This window comes from Lontra canadensis, unplaced genomic scaffold (assembly GCF_010015895.1).
Source record: "Lontra canadensis isolate GAN:19392208 unplaced genomic scaffold, GSC_riverotter_1.0 scaffold89, whole genome shotgun sequence".
NCBI lineage: Eukaryota > Metazoa > Chordata > Mammalia > Carnivora > Mustelidae > Lontra > Lontra canadensis.
The window spans coordinates 4,418,451-4,432,214 of record NW_022631083.1 but is presented as its reverse complement, the minus strand read 5'-3'; the positions used below and the strand labels follow the sequence as shown (position 1 = coordinate 4,432,214).

Below are 13,764 nucleotides of genomic sequence, written 5' to 3'. Positions count from 1 at the left end.
CCTAAATCTCAGACTTCCAGCCTCCAAACTGTAAGAAATAAATTTTTGTTGTTTTTATGCCCCTCCATCTATGGTATTTTGTTACAACAATTTGGATGAATTAAGCCATAAACTCAAGAAGAAAAATCACATTATCATAACACTTGATACATAAAAAGCATTTGACTAAATGTAATACCCTCATGATAGAAACTCTTAGACAATTAAGAACAGAGGGGAACTTCTTCAACCTGATGAACAGCTAGAGAAACCTACAACTAACTTTATACTTGATAGTGAAAGACTGCTTTACCCCTAAGATTGGGAATAAGGCAAGGATATCTGCTCTCAATATAATACTAGCAGTTTTATTTTAGAATAATTATACATAATTATATTTGGTCTATTACTGGAAGTTCTGACCAGTGCAGTAAGGCCAGAAAAAGAAATAAAAGGCATACACATCTGAAAGGAAGAAATAAAACTATATTTGCAGATGACATGACTGTCTCGTAGAATATCCATAAAAGAGGGACACCTGGGTAGCTCAGTGAGTTAAGCATCCAACTCTTGGTTTCAGCTTAGGTCATGATCTCAGGGTTGTGGGATTGAGCCCCATGTCAGGCTCCATGCTTAATACAGAGTCTGCTTGAGATTCTCTCTCTCCCTCTCCCTCCCCCACCTTGCTCATGCCTCCTCTCTCTCTCTAAAATAAATAAATCTTAAAAAAATAAGAATACCCATGAAAGAAATTATCCATAAAAAATTGATAAATTGGACCTCATCAAAATTAAAAAGCTTTTGCTTTGAGAAAAGACTGTGTTAAGAGTAAAAAGACAAGCTACAGACCTGGAGAAAATATTAGCAAATCACCTATCTGATGAAGGGCTCATACCTAGTTCATACATAAAAATCTCCCAATACTAGACAACAAGAGCAAACAATCCAATTAAATAATGGATGAAACAGTTGAAGAAACACTTTGTTGAAGAGTAAGCACAGATGGCCAATAAGTACATGGAAAGACTTAATGATTGTTCAACATCTTTAGCCATTAGGGAAATGCAAATTAAGACCGGGATGAAATATCACCGTACATCTATTAGGATGGCCAAGATTAAAAAAAAAAAATAGTGACAACATGAAATTTTGGTGAGGGTGTAGAGAAACTCTCTTTCATACACCGTGGTGAGAATATAGAATGGAACAACCATTCTGGAAAATAGTTCAACAGTTTCTTAAAAAACAAAAAATACATTTACATTATGACCCAACATGTGCATTCCTGAACATTTCGCCTAGAGAAATGAAAACTTATGTGCACACAGAAATCTGAGTGTGATTGTTCATAGCAACTTTACTAGTAATAAGAACTGGACACAGCATAGAATTCCTAGCAGATAAATTATTGAACATACAATGGAAAATAATATAATATAGATGTAAACCATAAATATGTAAGTATATAAAATATGCAAATATATAAAATATGTAATAAAATATATAAAATATTTAACATGTAATATAAACACTAAAATATGTAAAATACTACAAATATAATATAAATATAATACTAAACATTATAAAGAAACTCTTTGAGAAGGAGGAACCCTCTTAACACTGTTGGTGGGCATGCAAGCTGGCAAAGCCATTCTGAAAAACAGTATGGAGGTGCCTCACAAAGTTGAAAATAGAGGTGCTCTGTGACCCAGCAATCGCACTACTAGGTATTCACCCCAAATCTACAAATGTAGTGATCTGAAGTGGTACCCGCATTCCAGTGTTTATAGCAGCAATGTCCACAATAGCCAGACTATGGAAGGAGACCAGATGTCCACTGACAGATGAATGGATAAAGAAGATGTGGTGTGTATATACAATGGAATATTACTCAGCCATCAAAAGAAACCCCGAAATCTTGCCATTTGCAATGACGTGGACGGAACTAGAGGGTATTACACTAGGCAAAATAAGTCAAAGGAAGACAATTATCACGTTATCTCACTCATGTGTGGAACATAGGAAACAAAACAGAGGATCACAGGGGAAAGGAGCAGAAAATAAAACAAGACAAAACCAGAGAGGGAGACAAACCATAAGACGCTCTTAATCATAGGAAACAAACTGAGGGTTGCTGGAGGGGTGGAGGGTGGGGTAATTGGGTGATGAGCGCTAAGGAGGGGACCTGATGTGATGAGCACTGGGTGTTCTATAACACCGATGAGTCACCGAACGTGACCTCTGAAACAAATAGTACACTATGTGTTAGTTAATTGCATTTAAATTTTAAAAACTAAAAAAAAATAAACTCTTTGAAATACACAACCACTCCGATGAATCTCGAGGGCATTATGTTGAGCAGGAAATTTAAAAAAAAATCCCAAAAGGTCACATTCTGTATGATCCCATTTGTATAACATTCTCAAAATGATGAAACTATAATCGAGATGGAAAAGAGATTCGGGGTTGCTGGGGTTCGTGATGGTGGAGGGCTCAGGAGAGGCTGATCTCTCAATGGAGTAGTTCTACCTGGTGATGATCACTCTAATGGATACACACGTGACAAAATGGCAGAACGAAATACCCACATTGTACTCATGTCAAATTATGGGTCTTAATCTTGAACTACAATTGTGTAAGCTGTCACCACTGGGGGACACGGAGTGACAGAAATATGGATGCCCCTCAGGACCATCTTTGGTAAGAATCTCTATTTCAGAGCAAAAAAGGGGAAAAAACCCATAAAAAATAAGCAAAGTATAATTCCTCTTTAATAATATATACAAACTGGCAAAAAGTGATCTGTGGTGTCAGAAGTCAGGGTAGTGGTTAGGTCAGGTAGGATGGTGGCCAGAACGGGGCAGAAAAGGGACTTCTGGGCACAGATAATCTCGCATCCCTGGTATGGGTGTCCCCTACATGAATGTGTTCACTTTGTAACCATTCGTGAGACTGAACACACAGTGTGTGCTCTTTTCTGCAGGGCTGTTATATGCCAGTAAAAATTGTCATGGGTGAAGTGAAAAAAAGTGTTTGGTTTCATGTGGGATTACCCATGTGTGGATGCAGATGAACACATTCTGGAAGGCTATGTCAGAGCAGTTTCCTTTGCAAAAGGGCATTAGGAAGGAGAGGCATGTAGGGAGACCTCCTTTGCATTTTAAACTTTTCTATGCTGTTTGAATGAAAAAACAAACAAACAAATACATGCTATCGAGCTTCTGGGCTGTCTCTACCCAGAGGGCCAGCCTTGACTCTTCCTGCCTTCTGGTTCCTTTTGGCCTCTGGTTTGGCTCCTGTGACATCATCACTTTGTGAGGACGGGGCTTTTTAGCCTCTCACCCGCGAGAGTCTAGACAGCTGTTGGTTGTGTGTGGTGAATCATTTAATCAGTCCCTGTGGCTTTTCTCCCTAATGCAAGTGCTTTCCTGGAATGGCAGGCCTGGTGGGCCCCACCCTGGGCAGATTGGCAAGCCAGTGGGTTTTTCTTTCCTGGCCATATGGAATGCATACCTCACATGGCCAGCTCATTCATTCCACTTAGACAACGCGGGCCTCCCTCCAAGTCCCACATCTCCTGGGAAGTCTTGGACAGAGTGGAGAGAACATGGGCTTTGGCTAGACCGAGCCCAGTTCAAATCCTGGATAGTTCTGTAGGCGGCAAACTCCCTCCTTCCTCACCCACAAGATGGAAACACAGTGTGAAAATAAATAAAGGAAACCTTATTTAAAATGGGAGTCTGGAAGCCCTGAAGGGCAAGTTCTCATGCATCACCACTCATCTTAAGAAGCAAACATTGCATACCCAGGGAGAAGCAGCTTCCTTTCTGTAGCCCAGCAGGAAGAAGGAAGAATTTCTCCCTGCCCAGCAACAGACCAGCTAATGGGAACTCAGTAAAACACCCTCCCAGCTTCCTCCTTTCCCTTATAAAACCAAGCCCCTCTATTCTGTTCTCCGAACTTGCCTATGGTTCACCGTAGTCTCCTTGTCCTGAATTGCAATTCCCGGCTATTCCCAATGTTTTTTTTTTTGCAGGTAAAATAACTGTCTCCCTTTTTTTTTTTTTTAAATCAACAGCAGATAAGACGGTTATGACTGTTATCAGGACTAAGTGTGACCATGTAAATAAAACGCTCCATGCAGCATCCCGCACATGATAAGAGCCTACCTAAGATATCAGTTCTCATCTCTGGGATCCTGTTGACCCATCCCTGCCTGTCTCACCTGAAATTGACTCCTAATACACTTGTATTAGGAGTAAAATATGCTTGCATCTGTTTGATGCAGATTCCAGACTCAGATTTATCTGTAAACTCATGAAGGTCACAGATTGCCCCGGGTATCCTAGACACAGTAGGTCCTCGGGAAATGCCGGCGCTGGCACAGGCTGCCTCATTCCAACGTGGATCAATTCTGCATCCGCCTCCTTGAACCCTATGGATGCCCAAGTCCATCGGAACTAGCCAGGTTTCAGGAGGACTTAAAGTTTCAGTAATGCAGCCAACCTCTGTATATGCCAATCCAGCATTTTTTTGCAGACCTAGCCAGCCCATGAGAAGTCGGGGCCATTTGTACAGTCCTCCAGAGCCATTTCTAGCTGTGTGATCTTGGGCGAGTCACAACACATCTCTGAACCCCCATGTCTTTGTCCACATATTAATACTCTGCTTCAGATGGGGATACGTACTCCCCGGCCTCGTGAAGCTTAAGGCGAATAGCAGTGCTGTCCCGAAGAAACAGAATGGGAGTCACATTTATATTGAATGGTCTAGCAGTCACATTCAAAAAGTAAGCAGAAACAGGTGAAATACTCATATTTTTGATCCGAATGTATGAAAGATCGCTTCAACATGTACTCCATAGAAAACTGATCGACGAGATAGTTGACATTTTTGCACTAAATCTTTGAAATTGTGTGTGATTGGACGCTTCCAGCCCCTCTCACTTTGCATGAGCCTCGTTTCAAGTCCTCAGCAGCCGTCCGTGACCCCGTGGTGTGATCCCAGACAGCCCGGCTCCAGGCTTGCCCGTGGGCTTGGGGAAGCAGGTGCAGTTGATTGTCTTGGCTGTTCTAACAGCGCCCACCTCACTGAAGTCCTGTCCCTGCTCTGTGTTGACCAGGGCCAACTTCTGAGCATCTCGGCAGCCTACGGTGACCTGGAGACTGTCCGGTACCTTCTCACTGAGAGACAGGTGGAGCTGCCCACCGAGCCCACCGACGACAATCCAGCTGTGGTGGCGGCTCATTTTGGGCATACTGACATCGTGCAGGAGTTGCTCGAATCTTTGCCAGGTAAATCCCAGGCCCTGAGCTCCTTGCCCACCTCTCAGGAGTCACCTCTTCTCAGGAATCAGACACACATTTGCTGGTGGGGTTTGGGGGGCTTGGGGGTGGGCATGGGCTTTCTTGTTTCTTGACGCTTTCACCAAGCAAGAGAACCAGATTTCTGGGCCATCACACTGACAGTCCACAGTAAAAACCGCCACATCCCATGTCTCATTCCCTTGAGCTCAGGAGGTAAATTTTCTGATGCCATATTTGATAGAGAATATGGACCTATGTCCCTTTTTAAAAAATTTAATAGTTTTTGTCCTTAAAGAAGTTTTAGATTTTCAGAAATGTGGATGTGGAAGTGCAGAGAATCCCCATCTACCTTTTAGGTTCACTTCCTTCACCTGACGACATGCATTGAAAGTTCCTCCATGCCTTTTTATGGCTCGGTAGCTCATTTCTTCACAAGGCATTATTACCTTAGCAGTCTTTGGGAGTTAGGGTTTGTTTGGAAGCACAGCCAGCGTCATGGGTGTGCAACGGTGTGGGCCCTGCCCTCAGAAGGCTCATGCTTGGTTCAACACTCCATGGTCGCCATCTTGAAATTTTTGATATTTTTAAACAAGGGGCTCACCTTTGTATTTTGCACTGGGCCCCACATATTATGTAGCCATCCTGTCAGGGGTAGGGGGCTGTCCCACAGTGTGCTTTGAGTAGATTTGTGCTTGGACTTGGTTCTAAGCCAGTGCCCCCTTCACATGTCTGGAGTGAGAATGAGGTTATGGTAGAAATCAGGATTGTGTTATGGTTCACAGGTGCATACTGGGTCCAGTGAAACACAGGAGGGCAAGGAGGGGGCAGACTCCCTCTCTTCAGGGATCCCCAAGATTAGCTCTGTTATAGCCCCAAAGCATCCATGCCGGCTGGCTCATGACCTAATTGTGCATTTTGAACTTACTGAACATTCATCCTATGAGTCTCTCACTATTGCCTTCCTGTGCATTCTGAAGAACTTAAGAGATACACAGACTTCTTTAAAAAGGTGATCCCAGATCTTTCATAGCTCCTGGCTAAGCAGAGACAATAGAAGCAGAAAACCCAGTAATTCTGTGTAGTGTAACCATGGTGAGGGTGAAGTATTTACACAGTGATCTGGGAGCACACATAGAGAATGGTCTTTTCTGGTCTTCATAAGGAGCTGACATCTGAGCTGGGTTTTGCAGGGTTCATAGGAGTTTACTTGGCAGATGAGAGAGGGAAGGGCTTCGGTCGCCTACTTTCGCAAAGCAGGGAGCTTGGCTGGACATGAGCATGGTTTTCAGCTGCTTTGGGGCGTCCTATCTTCACCTCAACCAGGGACAGAGCGGCTGAGGACCAAAAGAGTCTAGGGCATCATTCTGGACCCTGCAGGAAGTGCAGAGATGGTCAAAACAGCGTGTGTCCCTATGAATTCCCAAACCGGGAGGAAGGCAGCCACTGGAAGGAGTCTGTCTGTGAAACACAAAACACAACTTGAGAACAAGGGAGGGTTTGAGAAGAGGAGAGATGAGAGGCTCATAGGGGTAGGCACATCATTGTGTAGTTGTGGACGTCATTTCAAGTACGTCATTATCTACTGTCTGGTCTCCGTAGCTGAGTGGAAATGGAGCAAAGGAGGAAGAGGAAGGATGGAGACCCTAATGGGACTCTCCCAGAGTATCATTGGATTTGGGCCTCAGAAGATCTGTGTGGGGTTTATACGGTTGAGAGAGCACCCTTTGGTTTTTAGTGTTTAAATCCTTTAGCTTTACAGGGTTTAAGTCTTGACTTTGTCATTTACCAACTGTGGGACTTCTGGCAAATTCCCAAACTCCTCTGAGCTCTGATTTCCTCCTACTAAACTCATGGCTATGAAATATAGCCTTAAACCACCTCCTCGGATCGGTAGACATCCATCCTCAACAGAAGTTAACAGCATGATGACTGGATTTCTCTAGATACAGTTGCAGGAAGCGAGTTGGAGATCACTTGTTAATATCTGTCGGAGTACCACCTCCTTTGAATTGTCAATTCTAGTTATCAGAGGGAGAAGAGGAGCCACTGATTTAGCATCTGCTGCAACCCAGGCACTATGCCAGGCACCCTCTGTGCTGGATTTTCATTTCTTCCATCCCAACCTCCCCCCTACTTCCTGGTCAGTTTCCTACCATGGAGGGGAGGGTCCCTCTCTCCATGCTTGGGAGCACTTGGGTTCCTAAGGACTCCCAGCCTCTGGAAATGAGACAATGTTATGATGCAGTTGGGAAGTGTCAGCATGGAGGATGAGATCATTTTTCCGTGGCCGCTACATCCAAAAGACATTGCATTTACTTTGAACTTGAAGATACTGTAATACTTCAGCCCACGCTGTCCCTGTTCCTTCAGTGCGCTAAGTGTTATTTCCTCCTGGAATTAAGTAGGTGGTTCTTGCAGGGAGTAATTTGCAAAGTTTTAGGCTGGATAGTTAGATCGATTTCTTTCACCAAAGCCCTTTTTCTTTCATTTTTGAAAGTAATATATGTACTCATGGATAATTTAGAAATGCAGGAAAGTGTTAGTACTCTAAATACATAATGACAAATCATGAGTTAGAATATTTTGAGTCGGGCACTTGATATACATTATGTCATGCAATCCTCACATTAAACTTGAGAGGACGAGTGCTATTACTTCCATTCTACCAACAGGTAAACTGAGTCAGGGAGAAGTTAAGAAATTTGTTTGAGATTACACAGCTAAAATATTTTAACCCTAAGCTGCTTGTCTCCAAAGCTCATGTCCCTGTATGTAATGCTATTCTGGGCATGAGGTCAGGACTGAGGATGGGGAAAGGGGTGAGGCAAATGGTCACAATCCCCACTACCGAGAGATAATACTGCAACACGGGGTAGTACCTTTTAGTCTTATTTCCACACATGCATTTTTTTATCCAGTTACAACCATACCATATATGCTGTTGGGAATGCTACTTTTCCTCACTCGGCATTGTGTACTGAGGAGGCGGATTTATTATCATATGGGAAAATGGCATATGCAATTCAGAGGGACTGTTCCAGGAAACACTACTGACTTGACAGAAGTGACTTTTGGCTGGAAATGGGACAGCTTAATATTACCAGTGGTCCGAGGTGAGATGAGGGTGGGAACAACCAAAACCCCAGAGTGCCACCTTCCTTTTATCCTGTCCTCTCCTGCCAGGTCCCTGCAGCCCCCAGCGGCTGCTGAACTGGATGCTGGCTTTGGCTTGCCAGCGAGGGCACCTGGGGTTGGTGAAGCTCCTCGTCCTAACCCACGGGGCCGACCCAGAAAGCTATGCAGTCAGGAAGAACGAGTTTCCTGTTATCGTGCGCTTACCGCTGTATGCAGCCATCAAGTCAGGTGGGTTCCCCCGTCAGTCCCGCCCATGGGAACACTTGCAGGTTGGAGATGTGGGACCTTGTCTTCCCCCTCCCTTCTAGCTCTTGAAACACCTGTGTAGAGACATTTGCAAATTCCATTATTTGCTGTCTCTCAAAACGTCTGCATCGTCCCTCTTTGGCCCCACTTGCGCCTGCAACGGGATTTCAGTGACAGGTACCGACTGTGGCAAATGGGACCATAGTAGGAGACCCTCCACAGGGCAGAGTGCCACAAAACGTCTCCCACGAACAGGAATTTGCCACCTCAAGAGAAGTCATAGAGAAGGTCCACCAGCACAATGACCCTTTTCATTCCCATTTCACACATCAGCATCTGCCATTTTGGACCAGCTGCGACACACTCGGACATCTGAACGCCATTCTCTGTCCTTTAGGAAATGAAGATATCGCCATATTCCTGCTTCGGCATGGGGCTTTTTTCTGTTCCTACATCTTACTGGACAGTCCTGACCCCAGCAAACATCTCCTCAGGAAGTATTTCATCGAAGCTAGTGCCTTGTCCAGCAGCTGTCCAGGAAAAATGGTGAGTAGCCACTGACCGTGGATAAATGGATAAAGACCAGGTGGTACATACATACAATGGAGTATTTTTCAGTCATAAGAAGGAAAGACATCCCGTCATTTTCAGCAACATGGATGGACTTTGAGGGCATTGTGCTAAACGAATAAGTCAGACGCAGAAAGACAAATACGGTATGATCTCACCTCCATGCAGAATCAGAAAAAGCCAAACTGCTAGAAACAGAGAGTAGATGATTTGCCAGGGGTTAGAGGGTGCAGAAAATGGGGAGATATTGGTCATAGGGTACAAATGCCAGTTACGAGATGGCTAAGTTCTGGAGACCTAATACACAGCTCTGTGATTATAGTTAATAATACTGTGCTCTAGACTTGAAAGTTGCTCAAAGAGTAAATCTTAAAGTGTTCTCACCACTTGAAAAGAGTGGTAATTAGATAACATTATACAGGTGTTAGCTTACAGTCTGATGGTAATCATTTTGCGATAAGTGTGTTGAATCAGCAGGTTGTACACCTTCAACTTACCCAATATTTGTTTAAGATTTTTCTTTTGATGTGAGAGAGAGAGAGAGAGAGAGCAAAAACAGGGAGGAGGGGCAGAGGAAGATGGAAAAGCAGACCCTCTGCTTAGCAGGGAAACAGATGCGCCTGGATCCCAGGATCCTGGGATTATGACCCGAGCTAAAGGCAATTGCTTAACCAACTAAGCCACGCAGGCGCCCCACCCCCACCCCACTTACCCACAATTATATGTCAATTATATCTGAATAAAATTGGAAAAATATGCAGGACATAGTTTTAGTTTTCCTTTTAATAATAAAAGTAGTGTTGTATTATTCACATTATCTTCAACTTGGTTTTTTAAATTCAGCACTCTATCATGGACTCCTAGACAGATCACTGTGGCTACAACTCATTCTTTAAATACATGCCCTAAATCTATCCCATTGGTGGACATTTGGATTATTTCTGGGTTTTGCCCTTTGTTATACAACCTGTTTTTCTAGGATATTGGCTTCTGTAGATCAAAGTCCCCAAAGTGGATTTTTTGGGGAATCACTTCCCCAAAAAGCTATGGTGATTCACTTTCACCAGCATTATGTGGGAATCTCTGTTTCCACACCTTGGCCACCATTAGATGTCCAGGAGCCTTTTAATATTATCAGTCTGTTGGATGAAAATGAGATTTCCTTGTTTTGATGTCCAAACTGTTCTTATGAAGAATATCGAGCATCTTATCCTGTCTTCATGAACTTTTTGCATCTCCCCTCACTTGAGTTGCCTGTTACTGTTTGTTGATTATTTTCCTGAAGGGTTGGTCATCTCTTCCTTCTCATTTGAGAGGATCTTTTTTTGTATCTCAGACTTTAAACCTTTTTTTTTTAATTATACATATTGTCAATATTTTCCCCAATCCCTGTTTTTTCTTTTGTGATAGCAAAGATATGAGAATATGTAATGAAATCTCTTTTTTGTTCTGGTATTTAGGTTATATAAGAAGGTCATTTTCCCCCTCAATTTTATATAAATATTTTCCTCCTGGAATATCTCACAATATTTTTTTTCTTTTAGTTTTTACATTTTAAGCTTTAATTTTTCTGGTATTTATTTGTATATGAGGTATGAGGGAGAGAATCTAGCTTTCATCTTTTCTATATGGATGATCAGTTATTCTAGCACAGTTTTTAAAATAAAGCTTCCTCTCCCTTCTGAATTGAGATGTCATCATTGTTATTTTCCCCATTATCTATCTGTATGCATTTTGGGATTCTCCATACTGGTCCACTGGCCTATTCATCTGTTTCTAGGTAAATGCCATCCGGTTTTGAGAACAGTCATTTCATTTAAGTCTTACAGACTATTAATGCGTGTTTTCGACTTGTTTAGTTTTTTTCTTTGAAAATATCTTGACTGTTATTAGACATTTTTTCTTTCTTTTGTGCATTTCCCATGATGACTCTATTTGTGCAGCTTTCCGCTTATTAAAGAACAGCTTTCATGTTCTTTAATAAGGTTTTGTATTTTGTTTATCTTATCTATATTATTTTTTATATTTTTAATGAGATTTTACAACCTGGACCCGCCATGTTTATGTCTTCTTTCTTGTTTCTGCCACTATACGAATTGAATATGATTCTTTTCCATTTCTATTTCCAATCCAATGTTACTGATATGGAGAAAAGCTCCTTTGTTTATTTATATTTTATCCAGCCCCTTTACCAGCTTCTCTTATTAATTCTAATCGTTTTTGGAAGAGTTCCTTGAGACTTTTAGGTATATGATCAAGTCCAAATAGGTTTGTCCCTTCTTTTCTAATATTCATATAACTTATTTTATTTCCTGTCTCATGGTATCACTAGGAATTTCAAAAGTTGAATCATCATGAGGATAGCAGACGTATCTCTCTTATTCCTGATTTTAAAGGTCTTGACCTCAGCAATTTATAGGCATTTGCTGTAGATTTCTGGTAAATAGACTGTTGTTAGATTTAGGTAGTTTCCATGTATTCCTTTTTTGCTTAGGAGTTGTTATTGGGAAAGACTGCTGGATTTTGTCAAATCCCACTTTGGGAGGAGCTATTGATATATTCATGTGGCTTTTCTACTTTAACGTGTTGTTATAATGAATGATGATGATATATTTTCCTTTTCACTTATGACATCAGACAGTTTTACTTTTTCTCTTTGGAACTTAATCAGACCAGCCAGGGATTGAGATGTTCAAGTGGTTTTGTCAAATGACTTTTAGATTTTATTTACTTCTTTATGATTTGTTCTATCTGTTAGTTCATTAACTTTAGCTTTTATCTGTACTAAAATCTTCATATTTTCTTCTTCAAGTATTTTATTTGTCTCTGAGTATTTTGGGGTGTTGTAGTTAAGGTAAGGGCACAGCACTGATACTTCATGGTCTGATCTGGGTTCCGGATCTTCATCTGATAACTTTACCACTCTGTGTTTTGGTTTCCTCATCTGAGAAGGAGGAAAAAGAGAGAGAAAGTATCTATCTTGGAAGGATACTTGACAATTAAATGCGGTAATAGTTACAACATTCTAAAACCAATGCCTGGCACATGGTAAGTATCTAACAGATGATATCTAGTACTATTGGAGTTCTTTTTTTAGATTTATTGGTTTAAATATTTTTCTTTTTTCCTCTAATTTTATCTTGTCAGTTGTAGATGCAAGTCTTTCATGTGCTGTCGATTTGTGCTAGCTTTCTTTATCAGAATCTGAACTATACACACACGTGACATGTGACATGTACACATTTACATATTTATAAATATACATATATATGTATATAAATACATATGTATTTGCTACTTGTGATTTTTTTCTAGTTCTTCACATTATTCTACAAGTTTTTGGTCTACAGGCCCGTTTAATGGCTTTATGCCCCCTTTTGACTTATTTCATTATGTCAAACACCTGCTTTCATCCTGTTCGTGCTTCTGTCCTTAAAATTGGGATTTGTGTCTTCTTTGCTCTTCACATGGCCACCCTGCCTTCTTTTTCTTTGCATCAGGGTTGTACAAGTTTTCCCAGACATTCATCTTCAGTTTTTTCATTGTCTTAGGTGTATTTCTTTCTTTTATTTTTAGATTTTTTTTTTAATTATGTATTTGACAGACAGAGATCACAAGTAGGCAGAGAGGCTGGCAGAGGTGGGGATGGGGGGGGGGAAGCAGACTTCCTGCCGAGCAAAGAGCCCAATGTGGAGCTCGATCCCAGGACCCTGAGATCATGACCTGAGCCGAAGACAGAGGCTTTAACCTCCTGAGCCACCCAGGCGCCCCTCTTAGGTGTATTTCTTATAGACAGCATTTAGTTTTCATCCCATCTGAGAGTGTGTCTTTGAGGAGTCCACTCAATTCACATTTGTGTGGGACCTGACATAGTCATCTATTACTCACATCTTTTTAATTATATTTATTATATTTACTGCTATTAATAATATCAATAATATTTATTATATTAATATATTATTTATATCAAATATGTTATTTAATATATTTATTATACTTATTTATGATATTATATTTATTGCTATTTCCTTTTAACTGTTCTCTTGTTCTTGCTGGTTTCCTAGTTTTTAAAGAATGCCAACATTCTTATCAATAGTAAACGTACAATAAATATTTAATATTTGCCTCACCTAGTAAAAGGAAATAGGGACCATGCAGCCCTTTCCTTTATATTGTGCTTGGTGTTTTTCCCAACACTTTCCTACTTGATCGCTATAACACCTCAGTAAGAACTGTGGGGAACGGAATGTTTTCCTGATGAAAATATTGTGGTTTAGAGACCTCCTGTTACTTGTCCAAGGACAGCAACTACAACACAGTTATACTCAGCCCAGAACTTGAGTCTCCAGAACTCAGGGCTTTTCCCATTTCATGATTCCTGGACTATCCCTCCCATGTACATCAGTAGTTGTCACACTTTTCTGTACACTGACTCCCTGGGAACTTTTAAAAACCCCAGCGCTCAGGTCACACCTGACACTAATTGAATATAAATCGCTAATGGGACCTGCCTCAGTTTCATTTAAAA

The 13,764-nt window shown here is 41.3% G+C and overlaps 1 protein-coding gene across 4 annotated transcripts in view; it reads left to right on the top strand.

Annotated features, from left to right (window-relative positions):
* Nucleotides 1–13,764, top strand: part of LRRK1 (leucine rich repeat kinase 1) — a 121,082-nt gene that overhangs the window by 42,477 nt on the left and 64,841 nt on the right. For 3 of the 4 annotated variants that reach the window (XM_032835992.1, XM_032835993.1, XM_032835994.1), the window contains 3 exons: nucleotides 5,102–5,273; nucleotides 8,469–8,648; nucleotides 9,064–9,212. In XM_032835992.1, the coding sequence (XP_032691883.1) occupies nucleotides 5,102–5,273; nucleotides 8,469–8,648; nucleotides 9,064–9,212 (501 nt within the window). Of the gene's footprint in view, nucleotides 1–5,101; nucleotides 5,274–8,468; nucleotides 8,649–9,063; nucleotides 9,213–13,764 lie in introns of those variants that run through there. The other variant, XM_032835995.1, reaches the window with a different exon arrangement.